The sequence below is a fragment of the Drosophila rhopaloa genome, unplaced genomic scaffold (genome assembly GCF_018152115.1).
Source record: "Drosophila rhopaloa isolate 14029-0021.01 unplaced genomic scaffold, ASM1815211v1 contig_2, whole genome shotgun sequence".
Taxonomy (NCBI): domain Eukaryota; kingdom Metazoa; phylum Arthropoda; class Insecta; order Diptera; family Drosophilidae; genus Drosophila; species Drosophila rhopaloa.
In genome coordinates, this window is record NW_025335083.1 from 18,734,038 (window position 1) to 18,750,863 (window position 16,826).

Consider the following 16,826-nt stretch of genomic DNA (forward strand, 5'->3'; position numbering starts at 1 on the left):
CTTCTTATGGACCTAGTAGAGGACGATTATGTTACCTCGTATCCTAGTTATAATTTAAAAAAAAACTCACTGCCAGAAGATTAGAAGTCCCAATTGGACCAAAAGTAACTGAAGATGATGAATTCAACCTTCAAGACGTCCTTAAGGAGAGCGGTGGCGCTATATCGCGTTAGACTGTTCCAAAACTTTCGTCTTTAAATATTAATAATCCATTTCAAACAATCGATGGTTTTTGTGTTCAATCGATTTCTAGCGATGATTTTTAACATAACGACCAGCTGTTTTTCCCGCGTACGGCTACATTGTTTCTATAATCATAACAAACCGTTATTTGTTTTTGCGAAAAAAAACTTTTATTTTAAACTTAAGTACTCCTTGATTTATATATCGGCAATGCAGGCTGCCGGTTGCAATGCTATCCTGTCCCTGAGGCAGTTCGTCCTGCTCGCCAGGCGGCACCGGTCGGCACAATCCGCGCTTTCCGGCTCCCAAACAAATGCCCAACAAATACCCCCGTCACACGAGAAATGCGGGGACAAGATGCGAGGATGGCAGCTCCACAATTACGGTGACATCGACGAACTGCAGCTTTCAGAAAAGGTAAAGATTCCCCAGATACGTAGCTCCAATGAGTGCCTGGTCCGAATCCGGACGACGGCAGTTAATCCCATCGACCTGGCCATGCTCCGTGGTTACGGAGCCGCGGTACTAAATAAGATGCGCTGCAAGTCCGGCGATGGCATCGAGTTTCCCCTCATCCTAGGCCGCGAATTCTGCGGAGAATTGGTTCAGACGGGCATGGGGGTTGCTTCAGATACTCTGCCCTTGGGAGCCCGTGTCTGGGGAGTGGTTCCTTTGCAGGCCAGCATCGGAGCCCATGCGGAGTACGTAGCCGTGCCTTCATACTGTGTAAGTGCTTATGTTACTCAAAATAACGCGCAGCTAATCGAAACCAAAATTCTCATTACAGCTCGCTCTGGCTCCCAAAGAACTGGATGACAACGAGGCCGCCAGCGTTCTGTATGCCGGATTGACGGCGTGGTCGGGCCTTTATATCACTGGAGGTCTGGGTGGTCCATGTGGAGCCACCACATCTTCTGGCGGTGGTGCCCACAAGCGAGTATTGGTTCTGGGCGGCTCCGGCGGCGTTGGCTCCTTGGCCATACAAATCCTTAAGTCCCAAAAAGTTCAGGTTCTCGCAACCTGCAGTGAAAATGCCGTGGAAATGGTTCGGAATCTGGGAGCCGACTTCGTTGTGGACTACAACAACAGCGAGTCCATGAAGGAGCTGTGCAAATATGCACCATACGACATTGTTCTGGACTGTTCCGGCCAAGGAGGTCAAAAGGCGGCTGAATCAATGTTTGATTACCGGCAGTACATCACCTTCTCATCGCCACTGCTGGCAAACATAGATAAGCAGGGACTGGGTCTGGGAGCACTTCAGAATGTGTTTGACCTGGTCCAGACCAATGTAAAGTCCGTCTCGCAACGCGGCGGTCTTGTAAAATGGGGATTTTTTAGTCCCGCTCCGCAAGGTATTCAATTCCTGCAAAAATTGGTGGATCAGCGGAAGGTTAGTATTATTCCCCTGAGTTTTTATGTTTACTAATTCGCTTCTGGCCTTTAAGCTGATGCCGCTGATCGATAGTAGCTACGGGTTCGTTGATCTGCCAAAGGCCTTTGAAAAGATGAAGAGCGGACACTTGCGGGGCAAGATAGTGGTGAAGATCTGAGCGGAAATATACGAATAACCGACAAATATTGTTGGTTCTGACCCATTAAAAAATTCTGTTGGTTAATTAAATCACTAAAGCTAATTAATTTATAAAACAGCGAAACGTTGACGCAATTCAAATGCATCTTAGCACGCGGTTCAAAAACTAATTTGAAGCCACTGACGCATATGATTACTTATAATATAAAATAATCGCCGATCGGCCTGATTTGATGGCTGGCGTTCATCAAGGATCACCTTTAAATCACCGTGAAAATCCGGCATCTAATCGACTACACATATGCAGCGTTTAGGCTGAAGGGCAACTGGTCGTTAGGTAGCTGCAGCTTAAGTGATTCAACTGGGGCAAGCATACTTCCTAACACTCGCTGGTCGTGCGCCCATCGTAAAACTATTCTCGGACCAATGTTGACGAAGCACGACACACGCCATCGGTCTGCTAAAATTTCCGTCCGTCTATATTTATTCCATCGCCTGCCTGGCTAGCTGGCCCATCATCGGCCAATACCCAGATTCCTTATCAAACATTGAGTGGTCGGCGGGGCGATTCCGCAGCACGCGGCCTGCTCGCTCTAATCACATCGTTCACATGCGTTCGAAACGCTACTTAGCATCAAAACATGACCAACTCGCTATCACCAAGGTTGAGGCTTTCCAAAACCGAACAAAAAGTCTCTATCGCCGCTATCATCCGACATTGGCGACAAAGAAAGCGAAGAATGCACGCGTCTCTGTTTTGTTTTGGTTTTTATTAATAGCTCTCAATTTGTTACCGGGCCGTGGGTCTTAATATGATCGAAATTGACAACTGTTTCTAGCTGATGTCCGAATACTCTTTACGATCATAATTAACTATGTGTATAGTTAAGACAAAAATCAACTGCTTAGGAGACGTACTTTTTATATAAATTATATCATAAATGTGTGTCAAAACTTACCAAAGAATCAATATACCCTAAAGTACTTATAGAGTTTGCTAAGGGAAAATTTTGTAGATTGAGGGTTGTGAAGACCTTGAAATCCCAGCCTTATCTAATGTCTGAATAAAATTAGCTATTATTGGAAAAAATTGTCAAGGCAGTAACAAACCTGAGCACTTGATATTTGTAAGCGCTGTCCAGAGTAGTTGTATTAAGCATAATACTGTTATGTGTCATCCATTTAGTGACTGCGATTTCGTAAGTACTTGATGCTAGAGCTTCGTCAACTTCCTTACCTTTGCTAGCATTATTTTCTTAGATGCAATTAAATCATATACAATTGTTGGTGTGGCACCAGGAAGCGGAATAAGAAATTTGTTTTTCCATGAAGCATTTATTTAGAAATCTTCCAATCTTTGCAGTCTATTAATCGAACCTAATGCCTTGATCGAAATTGGGGCAATCTATAGCGGGTTTGGTAGAATTTTTTTGGAAAATATTTGCATCTGATTAAAAGGAAATGGGTTTCGTAAATACGCATTTATTTTGTCTAGCGTATTAATTTGATTTAATTTGGTATTTTAAACAGTGAAACAGAGAGGGACAACTAAGTGGCTTCGATCAGGGATGTACGTTGTCTTGGATAATTTTCCAATCAGAGAGGCCTTGACTGGGTTAACGTCATACATATAAAACATTATTTTTCTTACTAGTCAGTTTTTTATATGAGTCGGAACACGAAAGTCAGTCATTTTAATACTTCCTGAAAAAAACAAATATTTTAATATTAGTAAATAGTGAAACTAAATTCGTAATAAATATAAGAACTAAATTATAATGGATAAGAACAACCCCTCATTGCTGCCTTATATAATGGACCTGCTCAGTCGACAGCCGAAGCTATGTGAGTTATTTTTATTCTCGAAATTCTGGTTTTTAGTTTTTTTAACGAATTTTCGAATTTGGAGCTCAAGGCATAATTACTAGTGATTTTTTTTTAAATCCAAAAAAAAAAACAATCTATTATAGATTTTTATGAGTCTGAAAAATATCTAATACCAAATTTTTTTATCAGTCACCACCAAGGAAGATCTGGTCAAGAGCATCAGGGACATAGTGCTCGAGGAGCACATCGGCCCTTTCGGCAGTCTCGAGGGTGCTGTTGAGTTTTCCCTGGATGTGGGCGTCAGTCTTGGCATCATCTCTTTAACCGACGAGAAAGTCCGTGTGCCTTTTAACTTCCGCATGAGCCGCCATAAGGAAAGAGAAACCGGTGGTGCCCGGATCTCGCCAAAGGACGGGCGCAAGGCTATCAGGCAGCGGATGCCAAAACCACCGGCGAAGGCGGCCAAACTAATGGGGAAAAAGGGTGCAAGGCTACGAAAAGTAGCGGGCAAGGCCGTTGGGAAGACGACGGGCAAGACAGTTCAAAAGAAACGTTGCTAGCGGAACTAAGTCCAAGTGAATACTCCCAGACAATAAACCACCCTGCTAAGAACAGTATCCGGAGCTTTTTGTTGAACTGGCTGGGCGGGCATTCGAGCAACTGGGTTAACTAGGCGATGTCAGCTGCGATGGCACACACTTGGACTAATTACCAGGGCAGGGGCACAAACAAAAATGTAAAAAAAAAGGGGTACACCTGTCCTTCTTGACGTCGCATTTTCATTTGATTTGTTCGAAGTTAGAGGCGAGTTTTGCATGAAAATGAATTATTCAGGGACTTTCGGTGGTAATAATGAGATCGGTGGGCTTGCTATGTGCTATGTCTACGAGGGAAAATTAAAAATGCGGTATTTGGTGGCCACCGATCCCCCTGTCCTCGCAAACCCAATGTATATAAGGAATCCAACGAGTGTAGCCCTTGTTCAGTCTGTCTGCGAAACAAGTCGGATCCATACGTGCCCACCAAAAGGATATATAATCTAATTTTAACAAGAAGGACCTGCTATCCCAGCCGATATCCCTATCCTGGTTATCCCCAACGGAATACAAAAAGGATACGCGATCAGTGGACCAAAGTGAAATAGGTAGCCATTGAAAAGTGTTTTACCTTACCCAAAATTAAACAACGTTCGAATAAGTGTCATACGAAATGTGAGTCAAGTGCAGACGATCAAAAGTGGCGTGTTTTAACATGCGATCTATTTTTTTCTAATGAATATCATGAAAATTATAATTTCTCTGGCGTAGGATATCATGCGGAGGGATATCATGCTATACAAATAAATAAAAAAAATGCATGTGCCAAGTGATTTCTTATCTATATTTCAAAGAATTTCTTGAAGTATATAACTTAATAAAAATGGTGTGATGTTTGAATGCCAACGATTTGTGAATATGTGACAGAGTTATACAAAAATAAATTATAAAATTTCGATATACGTTTATTGATCCTTGAAAGGGATTTGTTTAGTTATTTTTTTTGTGAAAAAAAGGATCTGCAGCAATATTTTAATAAAACAATCCAAAGTTTTACTTGTGGTTTAAGGAAATGAACAAATTACCAAAATATAATTTGGGTTCACAATTAAAAATGGTTTCGCGACTATCCCTTGTTTATACAATAATAATTTATTCTCTAGACACTTCGAATGTTTATTCGGAAAACCTTTGATCGCATCAGACAATTCAGTTCATATGTGCGCTCTGGCACGCGCCACATTTCTAGATTTGAATGTTACCATAGCATATTTTGGGAATGTTCTATCAACAGCTTATCAGGACAATCCCCCTCTGCTTCCACTTCCCAATTCCCTTGAGGTGCAATGCACGAAGTGGAGTGCTGGGCGATTATCTCGAGAGCCGGCTCCCGTAACTTGGCAACAAACACCCAGTGTCCCGTACCCGGCTCTCCTCCGGATCGAATTGGATTGTGCCGAATAGGCGAATCGTACGATCGATGCATATAGTTTTTATTGGGAAAAAACGGGACTGCTGCTGCAGGGTTCCTTATCAGCAACAGTCATTAAATCAAAAAACAATCATTGATTGCGATCGAATACTCAATACTCATGAAATGTTGATTGGTCACTTTCAATGGATAGGGTTTATATGGACATCAAAGATTAGTTGAGCGATTTAAAAAACCATTTTAAAAATGCTAGTCATCTGAATTTCAAGCTTTTGAAATTCTGAATATTTGGGATATGTTATACTCGTATATGTCTTCGGGTTTAATTTCAAATCCAGATCGCAGTATTATTTTGGCAGTTTCTTTTTTTTTTAATTTATAGTTACTTAAAGGTAAAATAATTGTAAATGTTTCCGTTGTATCCATTACTTCCGAATCGGCTGCCAAATCATATAAATATTAACTAATCCTTTTAATTGTTATTGATTGTTTTTTATTATTTGACAACAAATAGTGCTGGCTATTAAAAGATTAAAGTGGGTTAAATTGTTTAGATTCTTAAAAAAAAAAAGGTTGAATTGTTCATTTGGGAAACATAGTGTCAGATTTAAACATAGATTTTTTAATTTCTGCTTTATTAGCTGTTTGTTAATAGAGGGCAAAATTAATCAAAGTTTAAATAATATAATGTTATGTAAAAATATGCAGATCAAGGAGGATCATTTAGAGAAACAACTCTTTAAAAGCTACAACTGAGCTTATATTTGTTTTCGTAGTTTTCCAGTCCATTACAAACTGTCTTTTCTATTTTAATTTAATAGGGTGCAAAAGTAACCAAATACCTTCCGATAACGTTAATTTAGTTTTTAGCACTTATTTTATTGAATCTTTACGAATTGTCCAAATCATTGTATAGATCGGCCCCATACAGACTGAGCCTAAATAAAGCAAAAGGCAGAATGCCCAAAAAAGCCCTTAAGGAGACGGCGGCGGGCGAAGATGGAGACATTGTGATCTCGGGTCTGTCCGGGAAATTGCCGGAGAGCAGTAACATCGAGGAGTTTAAGTACAACCTGCTCAACGGCATCGACATGGTCACAGATGAGCCCCGCCGATGGGAAGCAGGTTAGTGCCAAAAGTCAGCAAGGTTGCCTTTAAATAATATAAATAATACAAAATATACATAAATATGTAACTTGTGTTCTTGAAGTACATACAACTTTCCTGCTAGAATTCGGCCCCACCTAAAAAGCAAAACGATACGTCTGAATTGTCTGACTCATAGCGCACGTTCAATAAACAACCCTTTTGAGTTTTATTTTCGTAATATTTCTTTTACCCCCTCCGATCAGTGATATCCACGTCTCGATCTCCTTCGGTCGCGGAAATAATTCCCAACTGGTTATAACAAACTTTGAGTAGAGAGTCCCATGGATTGCCGACAACGATTATGTCTTGAGCTTTGCTTCAGTTGTGGAGTGAGAACTTACGCAATGGAGCAAAAGTGAGAAGAACATATCCGAGGCAATTTTTTTAGTGCCTGGCCGCGTTCTGCCGCCGGGCCGTAAATAATCAATTTTAAACTGGTTTAGGTTAATTAAGGGGTCTTGAGCTGCTGCCATTTGATCCTGTCCTGTCTCTCTTTTTGTCAAATATACTAATTGCATAGAATTTTTTGTATGCCTTTACTTGGGGCTTAAAGTATTTAATATTATTTAATACAAATTTTCTTTATAAGTTGATGTCAATGTCTTGAAATCTTTTCCATGCATGTATTTCAATAAAATTGATTAAATTCTGAATTATATGGCAAGCAAAATTATCGTTAAGCCAGCTAGCTAAACAAATATTTAACTTAATTAACATTTTGCAGTACAACAAATTTAAAATTGTAGATTGTCACAAATTAGTTTGGGTATAAATAATATGTTTTATTGTGCAATATAGAAAATAAACATTTTTTTTTTCAATTGCATCTTTATTTTAAACTTTGCCCTTTGTAAAGGCATTTATGGACTCCCTGAGCGCATGGCCAAAATGAAGGACTCCGATCTGGAGAAGTTCGACGACAAGTTCTTCAGCGTGCATCAGAAGCAGGCGGAGCTGATGGACCCCTGCATGCGGATGCTACTGGAGCTGACTCACGAGGCGATCATCGACGCGGGCATTAATCCCGCCCAGCTACGAGGCAGCCGGACCGGCGTCTATATTGGTCTCTCCTTCGTGGAGACGGAGCACGAGATTCCCAACATGGAGCCGAGCAGCATTAATGGGTATTGCCTGACGGGATGTGCGCGGGCCATGTTCGCCAACCGGATCTCCTACACGTTCGACTTCAAGGGTCCCAGCTTCATCGTGGACACCGCCTGCTCCAGTTCGCTGGTGGCCCTGAATCACGCCTTTGCGGACATGCGGGCGGGTCGCTGTGATTACGCCCTGGTGGCGGGGGTGAATCTCATCTTGAAGCCAATCTTTGCCCTGCAGTTTCTCAGGCTAGGAATCGTGAGCCATGACGGCGCCTGCAAGACCTTCGATGCGGCGGCCAATGGTTATGCCCGGGCGGATACCTGTGCCGTGGTTCTGCTCCAGAGGCGGAAGGAGGCCAAGCGGGTCTACGCCAGCATCCTGAATGTCCGCACAAACACAGATGGCTTCAAGGAGCAGGGTGTGACTTTTCCGGATGGCCGCATGCAGCAGGCCCTCCTGCAGGAAACGTACAGCGAGATTGGCCTGAATCCGGACGAAGTGGTCTACGTGGAGGCCCACGGCAGTGGCACGCCCGTGGGCGATGACCAGGAGGCCAACATGCTTAGTAACTTCTTCTGCCGACCCTCACGATCCAGTCCGCTCCTTATTGGCTCCGTAAAGTCCAACATGGGCCATGCGGAGCCGGCTTCTGGGGTGAGTGCGCTGGCCAAGATGATAATCGCCATGGAGGAGGGGATTATCCCAAAGAATCTGCATTACCGAACCCCCAATCCTTCAGTTCCGGCTTTGGTCGAGGGACGCCTCAAGGTGGTGGATCGGAACCTGCCTTGGCAGGGTGGCATTGTGGGCCTGAACTCCTTTGGCTTTGGAGGAGCCAATGCCCATGTGGTGCTTAAGTCGCATGCCAAATCCAAAGTGCCAAAGACATCCTCAAACGCAGCGGAGGCGGAACAATCCCTGAGATTAGTCACTTGCTCTGGGCGCACGGAGGAGGCAGTGCGGCAGCTCTTAAAGGTGGCCACAGATCAGTGTCACGATCAGGAGTTGCTCACCCTCATCAATGACATCCACTCGCATCCGATTCCGTTGCATCCTTTCAGGGGATACGCTGTTCTGGACGCCAGTGGGTCTGTTAAAGAGGAGGTGCTGGAATACGAAGAGGAGGAGCGACCCATTTGGTTCGTTTACGCTGGCATGGGCAGCCAGTGGGCCAGTATGGCCAAGGATCTCATGCAGCTGACCGTGTTCAAGAAGTCCATACAACACTGTGCCAAGGTGAGTTCTTTATCTGGTTTTAAATAATTATAAAGTTTATATTTGTCTCGATCAGACAATTGCTTTATTTAACAAACAAAACCCCTTTTGCTACTTCTGTTCTTCTCAGATATGAAAATCTTACATTTACCTCAGGTACCATCCCCTATTCATAAGCATTGCATACTAAAAGGTGAATTCGTGTTCCTTCTCTTGCCATATAATTCCCAACTGGTTCTAGTATTTATGGAATAGAGAGGGCCTTGCTTGGCGGTGAATAGTTACTCTGGTTTCTCTTCAATTGTCGAATAAATCTTTCGCCTTTTACTAAAGATTTCCGTGGAGAGGAGCACTCAAATGAGTCTAAACGGAATTTTTGCTTAGTGCCCTGTTGGCGTATGCCTCTGGGGCCATAAATAATAAATTACATATCTACATAGCGGGCAGTAACATTTTTTTTCAAACGCTGATCAAAGGCAGTTGATTTCTAACTGTTTGGAATCTTTTTTGGAATTTTTTCTTCAACTTCCTCCCATGAATTTATACTTAGCTCCTGACAAATATTCCTTGAGGGGCCATGAATAATAATGTCATTGCAAAACTCTTTACGATGGATATATTATTTGTTGAAATAGAAACTAGTTTTTTGAGAATGTATATAATATCAGCATTACCTTTTTGCATCCATTATTTTTTTCAGGTTTTGGCGAGGGTGGACTTTGACCTTATCGATGTGCTAACCCGCTCCACGGATCGCACCTTCGACAACATGTTGTATTCCTTCGTCTCTGTGTCCGCCGTACAGGTGGCATTGACGGATCTTCTCCGGACTTTGGACATCCGACCAGATGGAATCATTGGGCACTCGGCCGGGGAGCTGGGCGCAGCCTACATGGATGGTTGTCTTACGGCGGAACAAACCGTGTTGGCCGCCTACTGGCGTGGCAGGAGTGTCCTCGACACTCCAAATTTGCCGCGCGGGAAAATGGCAGCCGTGGGTCTCAGCTGGGAGCAGATCGAATCGCATATCCCGAAGGATTGCTATCCAGTGTGCCACAACAGCGATGATAACTGCACAGTTTCTGGGCCATCGGATTCAATGGACGTGATGGTAGATAAGCTCAAGGCGGAAGGAATCTTTGTCAGGGAAGTGGGATCCGGAGGCTATGCCTTCCACAGTCCGTACATCGAAGGAGCAGCTCCTATGCTACGCAGAAATCTAGAGAAACTAATTAAGGAACCCAAAAAGAAGAGTCACCGATGGCTGAGCACCAGCGTCAAAGAAACGGAGTGGGACACTGAGAAGAATCATCTGGCCTCCGCTGGCTACTTTATAAACAACCTGATCTCTCCGGTGCTTTTCTACCAAGCGATCAAGAAGATCCCACAAAATGCCTTAATTGTGGAGATTGCACCCCATGGACTTTTCCGGGCGATTCTCCGCTCTCTGAGTCCGCAGATCAGCTATGTGAGTCTCATGCAGCGGGGTCATGCCAACAACTTTGAGTTCCTCTTGAGCCAATTAGGCAGACTCTTCGCCGCCGGCGGGCAACCACAAATCCTAAAGATCTCTCCATCCATAACCTATCCCGTTTCCCGAGGCACGCCCATGCTTGGTTCCCTGGTGGGTTGGGATCACTCGCAGAAATGGAACTACCCCAAGTTTAAGGGTGGACGGCAAACTGGACAGCTGAGTGTGGAACTGGACTTGGGCAAGGAGGAATATGCCTATCTGGCGGGACACACGATCGACGGGAGGATCCTTTTCCCGGCCACCGGTTATATGACCCTGGCCTGGATGAGCCTTGCCCAACAGCAGGGGCTGGACTACCTGCGCACGCCCGTGCTCTTTGAGGATGTGGTCTTTCATCGGGCCACGATTCTTGGAGTGGGCACCGTGGTGAAACTAACACTCAACTTCTTTCCGGGCAGCAGTGCCTTTGAAATCTGCGAGGGCAGCAGCCTGGTGGCCTCGGGAAAGATTCGTCTGGTGACCAATGTGCAGCAGGAGCAGCTTCAACTGGCTTCACTACCGGGAATTGCTGGCTCTAACAAGCTAAGCACCAAGGACATCTACAAGGAGCTACGACTGAGGGGCTACGACTACAGCGGTGTTTTCCAGGTATGTTTTCGGGCCTATAATTAGAATAAGAATATATATATATTTTTTAATTTATATATTTAACCAATATTGTATAATATATATAAAATTAATTTGCCAGGGCATTTTAGAGTCAGACATTGCGGCAATAACTGGTCGCCTGCAATGGGCTGATAACTGGATCAGCTTCATGGACACCATGTTGCAGTTCCGCATTCTAAGCAACAACATCCGCGAACTGTACGTTCCCACGGGAATTGAGAGGGTGCTGATTGATCCTCTGAAGCACTTAGAGCTGGCCAAGAAGAGCCAGCAGAAGTTGACTGTCAACTGGCACCGCAACATCTCGGTGGTCAAATGTGGTGGCGTGGAGATCCACAAGATGAAAACCGCTCAGACACAGCGACGATCTGGAGGGCAATCTGCGCCCAGCTTGGAGCGTTATAGGTTTTGGCCTCATATTCAGCACATGGGACAGCGTGAAGATCATCAAAAGTCAAGGGGCACGGCTCTGGCTGTGGCCATTCAACTGATCATCGAGAACAGCAATGGAGCCGTGAAAATTAAGGGCGTAGAACTGGCTGGAACTCGAACCAGTTTGGATACTCTAAGTGCCCTGCAGCTCCTAGAACTAATCGAACGAGAACCCGTCCTTGTAGGTGATCTTACAGTAGTCAGCACCGCCTCCAGTGAATCAGAGCTCAGGGAGCAACTCAAGGAACATGGAATTGGGGTGACAGCCAAAGATATCGCAGATGGTGCCGTGGATCAGCAGTGTCACTTTGTCTATTCTGTGGATACTCTGGCGAAAAATTCTCTCAAGGATCTCCAGCACTGCCTGGATAGCCTTAAATCCGATACGGGCTTTCTGCTCCTGGAAGAAGCAGCCAGCAGGTATAACATTATAGGAAAGGAGAAGTTGAGTAAACTTAAATTGGTGTCTGTTTTCGAGCAGTTCTTTGGAACCGATCGAGTTCTTGTCTTGGCCAGAAAACCACCGATTGTTAGGCCCACTGAAGCCCTAACTCTTCAACTGACCAATAGGCAATTTAAGTGGGTCAACGAACTAAAAAATTCTTTGGTGAAAGCCCAGGCTGACCAGAGGAATCTCTACTTGGTGGCACAGGGTGAACCCCATTCCGGAGCCCTTGGCTTGGTGAACTGCCTGAAGCGGGAATCGGGAGGAAACTGGCTTCGCCTCTATCTCATTCTAGATGAAGGCCTTCCCCAGTTTTCTCTGGAGGAACCGTTCTACGCTGATCAATTGGCCAAGGATCTGGCCATAAATGTGTACAGAAATGGAAGCTGGGGCACCTTCCGTCATTTGAAAATGGAATGCCAGCCGCCTCTGCTGCCCGTGGAGCAGGCCTATGTGAACACCCTCGTGAAGGGCGATCTCTCCTCGCTTCGCTGGATCGAGAGTCCACGTTCGAGTCCCACCCAGACGCATTTAGAACCCTGCACCGTTTACTATGCTCCGCTTAATTTTCGCGATGTGATGCTGGCCTCGGGAAAACTGGGCGTGGATGCCCTTCCCGGAGACTTGGCTTACCAGGATTGTGTCCTTGGGCTTGAGTTTGCTGGCAGAGACTCGTGTGGTCGTCGCATCATGGCCATGGTCACTGCCAAATCGCTGGCCACCAACTGCTTGGCTAACAAGAATCTGCTCTGGGAAATCCCAGCGAAATGGACCATGGAGCAGGCTTCGACTGTGCCCTGTGTCTATGCCACGGTTTACTATGCCTTGGCTGTGAGGGGACAGATGAAGAAGGGCGAGAAGATCCTCATCCACGCTGGCTCCGGAGGAGTGGGTCAGGCGGCCATCTCTGTGGCTCTGGCTCATGGACTGACCGTCTTCACCACCGTGGGCAGCAAGGAGAAGCATGAGTTCCTGCTGAAGCGATTCCCCAAGCTGCAGGCTCGTCACATTGGCAACTCCCGGGACACTTCATTCGAGCAACTTATCATGACTGAAACCCACGGTAATGGAGTGGAACTCGTGCTCAATTCCCTTTCAGAGGAGAAACTCCAAGCCTCGATTCGCTGCCTGGCTTTGAACGGCCGCTTCCTGGAGATAGGTAAATTCGACCTGAGTAACAACACCCCGATGGGCATGTCTGTGTTCCTCAAGAACACCTCCTTCCATGGAATACTTTTGGACAGTGTGATGGAGGGTGAGGAGGAGATGCAACTCACTGTGGCCAAGCTGGTGACGGAGGGCATTAAGAGTGGTGCGGTGCAGCCGCTTCCAACTACGGTATTTGCGGAACAGGAAATCGAGAAGGCGTTCCGTTTCATGGCCTCTGGCAAGCATATTGGCAAGGTGGTGATCAAAGTGCGTCTGGAGGAGGAACAGCAGGCAGCTTTTCCGCGTCTCCGCCAGATTCAGGCCATCCCGCGATCCTACATGCATCCGGAAAAGAGCTACATTTTGGTGGGTGGACTAGGAGGATTCGGCTTGGAGCTGGCCAACTGGCTGGTCTCCAGAGGAGCTCGCTTCCTGGTATTGAACTCACGCTCGGGAGTAAAGAGCGGCTACCAGGCCTTGATGATTCGTCGCTGGCATGACCGGGGTATCCAGGTGCAGATCGATACCAATGATGTGACTACCGCTGTGGGCTGCCAGAGAATGTTGGAGGTGAGCAATAAATTGGCCCTTGTTGGAGGCATCTTCAACCTTGCGGCTGTGCTCCACGATGGTCTCATCGAAGATCAAAGTGCGAAAAACTTTGAGAAGGTGACGGCACCTAAACTATTGGCCACCCAACACCTGGATAGGATTTCCCGAGACATTTGTCCCGCCCTGGAGTACTTTGTGTGCTTCTCCAGCGTGTCTTGCGGCAGGGGAAACCTGGGACAGACCAACTATGGATTGGCCAACTCCACCATGGAGCGAATCTGTGAGCAGCGACAGGAATATGGTTATCCGGGTACTGCCATTCAGTGGGGAGCGATCGGTGACACCGGCCTGATCATCGAGCACATGGGCAACAACGAAACGGTGGTGGGCGGCACAATGCCGCAGCGGATGACCAGCTGCTTGGAGACCATGGACCTGTTCCTTCAGCAACCCCATCCCGTCATGGCCTCCATGGTGGTGGCGGAGAAGCGCAAGGCGGAGCAGGCCAATCGGATGAGTCTGATAGCCACCATCGCGAACATCATGGGACTGAGGGATGTGAAGAGTGTCTCCGACAAGACAACCCTCTTCGACCTGGGCATGGACTCGCTAATGAGCACGGAGATCAAACAAACGTTGGAGCGGCACTTTGATTTGGTTCTAAGCGCCCAGGAGATCCGCCAGCTGACCTTCAGTGCCCTGCGGCAGATCGACGCCCAGGAGCCCAGGGAATCGGTGTCCTCCAAGTCCGCCGCCACCGCTTCACCCACTGCATCCACTGTCAAGGAGGTGGCCCGAGTGGAAGTGCAACCCCAGAGCGATGAGACGCGCAAGGTATTCGCCAAGGAAGTATTACCCCAGGAGGTGATGGTGCGCCTCCAGTCGAAGGCACTAGTGGCCAGCGAGGATCCGGCAGTCTTCTTCCTGGCACCCATCGAGGGATTCACAATAGCCGTGGAGGCGCTGGCCGCCTCGCTCACATGCCCCGCCTACGGGCTGCAGTGCACGGAACAGGTGCCCCTGGAGTCTATTGAGGCCTGTGCCGCCTACTATCTGCGCCAGATCCAGAAGCTGCAGCCCCTAGGACCCTACCACATCGTGGGCTACTCCTACGGCTGCCTGCTTGCCCACGCCATCGGGGTGGCGCTGGAGCAGCGCCGCTTTGGGGTCAAGGTCATCATGCTGGACGGTGCGCCCACCATGGCCAGCGGCTACGTCCAGGAGGCTAAGAAGCAGACGGATGACCTCAACCGTCAGCAGTCTATGACTCTGGCCTACTTTGGTGCCCTGCTCGCCGATGTGGACTACAACCAGGTGGGTCTTGGGATAGGCTTTGCTTAATCTTCATCCTTTTAATGTTTTTTTATATTAATAGCTGCTGCAACTCCTTGACGGAGTCCAGACATGGGCGTCTAAGCTGGATAAACTAGCCGACACTCTGGCCGGCCACACGAATCAAACCAAAGAAGTGGTGAGTCATTAGGTCTTCGATCATATAATTAGTATTAAAGATTTATATATATATTATATTTTTGCATCGCCATTTTATTTATTTTTAATGTGATTAATTAAGAAAAACATTGTTATTTGCGTTTATTATTATTATAGTAATTATTATTAAAGATTTATATATATATTATATTTTTGCATCGCTATTTTATTTATTTTTAATGTGATTAATTAAGAAAAAATTTGTTATTTGCGTTTACATGGGCACAAGCCTGTATACTTCGCGATTGATCACTACTGAGCATCTATTAGATTGTTGATCAATTCAAATACAGATAGTGCTACTTATAAAATAAGTTAACTCAAAAATACTCGTACTAAAGGGTGTGTTTATTTTTTTTTTGTAATACTTGATGTTGCCGAGAGAAACTGCACAAGTGTTTATTTTTATTGCCGGAAATAAGTACCTCAATAAACTCAGGTTAAAAAAGTTACTTAAATGTTATGGTAATTTAAAATAATAAATCTTATAAGTTTATTGACATTTAAAAGGTTTTGGGGTAATTTAAGTTATGATAAATTAAAATTATATTGAAGATGTCAGGTTGTATTTTGTACTGATCTCAGCAATCCTTCGCCTATTTCCACAGATCAAGAAGGCAGCCTGCATGTTCAAACAGAAGCTCCTACTTTCTGAAAGTTACAAGGGCGCCAAACAGCTCCAGAGCGATGTGGTGCTGATCAAGTCGGCCGAGCACAATGCGATAATGGCCCAGGATTATGGCCTCAAGGAGGTAAAAGTCTCATATAATTTCTATGCAGACGTCTACCACCAATTTTTTATTTTCTCATCTGTAGATTTGCAGTGCCCAGATCGATATGCACGTGGTGAAGGGCACACATAGGACTTTCCTTAAGGAGCCACACACTCTTCAAATCATTGAACGCGTCCTGAGGAAGCGTCCCTAGTGGAAGACCTGTAGTTTGTAGTCCTTTTAATTATATTATGTTGATGAATTATTCTGTACCTCCTAATGTATCCCCTTACCAGACTAATACACGTAGCAATCGCGCATCGATTGTTTAAGTATAATCAGCTTATTTTAATACAGTGAAACCTCGCTATCCTAAAAATTGGTAGACCGAAAATTATATCCATAAACGGTAGATAATTGAAGATGGTTGCTTCGCTTTTAATATAAATATATATACAAATATATACAAATATATAAAGTCATAATAAACAAACTAATAGCTAATTCTAATTTTATAATTCAAAATTAAACCTTGTCAAAATTTGTTACTTAAAATGCCTTGTTTTAAGACCTTTACTGTAGTTTAAAACGTTCGTAACCCTAATATTCAATAGGGCAAATCGGTTAGAGAAGTTCGACTGTGTTTTTAATTTAACTGTCAAATTATACTCGCGTGGCACTCGCATGATTTTCTCGATGAATCACAACGGTCCGAAGCTATCTGACCCGTGTTGGCTGGCTGGCTGGCTTTATTGACCCAATAGAACAGACTTCGGCGTACCTTTCCATAATTGATAATGCCTCCCACTCTATCGCGGCTGTGATCTCGCCAGACGATTAAAAATCGACGAAAAAGTGGTCCGACTTTGGCGGGCAAATCAAAATTTCTACATCTCCGTCACGCACACAACAGCTGACCATTTATCG

At 45.3% G+C, this 16,826-nt stretch overlaps 3 protein-coding genes and 1 non-coding gene across 5 annotated transcripts; all 4 read left to right on the forward strand.

Moving 5' to 3' along the window:
- The first annotated feature begins 290 nt into the window (after positions 1–290).
- On the forward strand, positions 291–1,807 carry LOC108050474 (reticulon-4-interacting protein 1 homolog, mitochondrial). The gene is made up of 3 exons (XM_017132177.2): positions 291–909; positions 971–1,576; positions 1,632–1,807. The coding sequence occupies exons 1-3, from the start codon at positions 394–396 to the stop codon at positions 1,734–1,736; spliced, it is 1,227 nt and encodes a 408-aa protein (XP_016987666.1). The 5' UTR covers positions 291–393; the 3' UTR covers positions 1,737–1,807.
- A 1,316-nt stretch (positions 1,808–3,123) lies between these two features.
- LOC108050475 lies at positions 3,124–4,161 on the forward strand. The gene is made up of 2 exons (XM_017132178.2): positions 3,124–3,562; positions 3,734–4,161. Exons 1-2 carry the CDS (start codon positions 3,496–3,498, stop codon positions 4,102–4,104), a joined length of 438 nt encoding a protein of 145 aa, XP_016987667.1. The 5' UTR covers positions 3,124–3,495; the 3' UTR covers positions 4,105–4,161.
- A 357-nt stretch (positions 4,162–4,518) lies between these two features.
- On the forward strand, positions 4,519–16,237 carry LOC108050473 (fatty acid synthase). Of its 2 annotated transcripts, none has more exons than XM_017132175.2 (8): positions 4,519–4,755; positions 6,429–6,637; positions 7,518–8,995; positions 9,675–11,096; positions 11,197–15,009; positions 15,071–15,166; positions 15,795–15,938; positions 16,003–16,237. In XM_017132175.2, the coding sequence occupies exons 2-8, from the start codon at positions 6,472–6,474 to the stop codon at positions 16,111–16,113; spliced, it is 7,230 nt and encodes a 2,409-aa protein (XP_016987664.1). In that variant the 5' UTR covers positions 4,519–4,755; positions 6,429–6,471; the 3' UTR covers positions 16,114–16,237. The 2 variants fall into 2 exon arrangements, with proteins under 2 accessions (XP_016987664.1, XP_016987665.1); XM_017132176.2 differs by having other exon boundaries at positions 4,519–4,688.
- Positions 9,256–9,374, forward strand: LOC123037843. The gene has a single exon (XR_006417650.1). It is a non-coding gene; the product is annotated as a U5 spliceosomal RNA (small nuclear RNA).
- Positions 16,238–16,826: the final 589 nt, after the last annotated feature.

What these genes read in the sequence shown, in the direction of transcription:
- LOC108050475 (XM_017132178.2), top strand. Translation starts at nt 3,496, where the DNA reads ATGGATAAGAACAACCCCTCATTGCTGCCTTATATAATGGACCTGCTC. An exon ending in CAGTCGACAGCCGAAGCTAT is followed by an intron (nt 3,563 to 3,733) that starts GTGAGTTATTTT and finishes TTTTTTTATCAG; the next exon opens with TCACCACCAAGGAAGATCTG.
- LOC108050474 (XM_017132177.2), top strand. Translation starts at nt 394, where the DNA reads ATGCAGGCTGCCGGTTGCAATGCTATCCTGTCCCTGAGGCAGTTCGTC. An exon ending in TAGCCGTGCCTTCATACTGT is followed by an intron (nt 910 to 970) that starts GTAAGTGCTTAT and finishes TTCTCATTACAG; the next exon opens with CTCGCTCTGGCTCCCAAAGA. An exon ending in AATTGGTGGATCAGCGGAAG is followed by an intron (nt 1,577 to 1,631) that starts GTTAGTATTATT and finishes CTGGCCTTTAAG; the next exon opens with CTGATGCCGCTGATCGATAG.
- LOC108050473 (XM_017132175.2), top strand. Translation starts at nt 6,472, where the DNA reads ATGCCCAAAAAAGCCCTTAAGGAGACGGCGGCGGGCGAAGATGGAGAC. An exon ending in CCATACAACACTGTGCCAAG is followed by an intron (nt 8,996 to 9,674) that starts GTGAGTTCTTTA and finishes TATTTTTTTCAG; the next exon opens with GTTTTGGCGAGGGTGGACTT. An exon ending in CGAATCAAACCAAAGAAGTG is followed by an intron (nt 15,167 to 15,794) that starts GTGAGTCATTAG and finishes CTATTTCCACAG; the next exon opens with ATCAAGAAGGCAGCCTGCAT.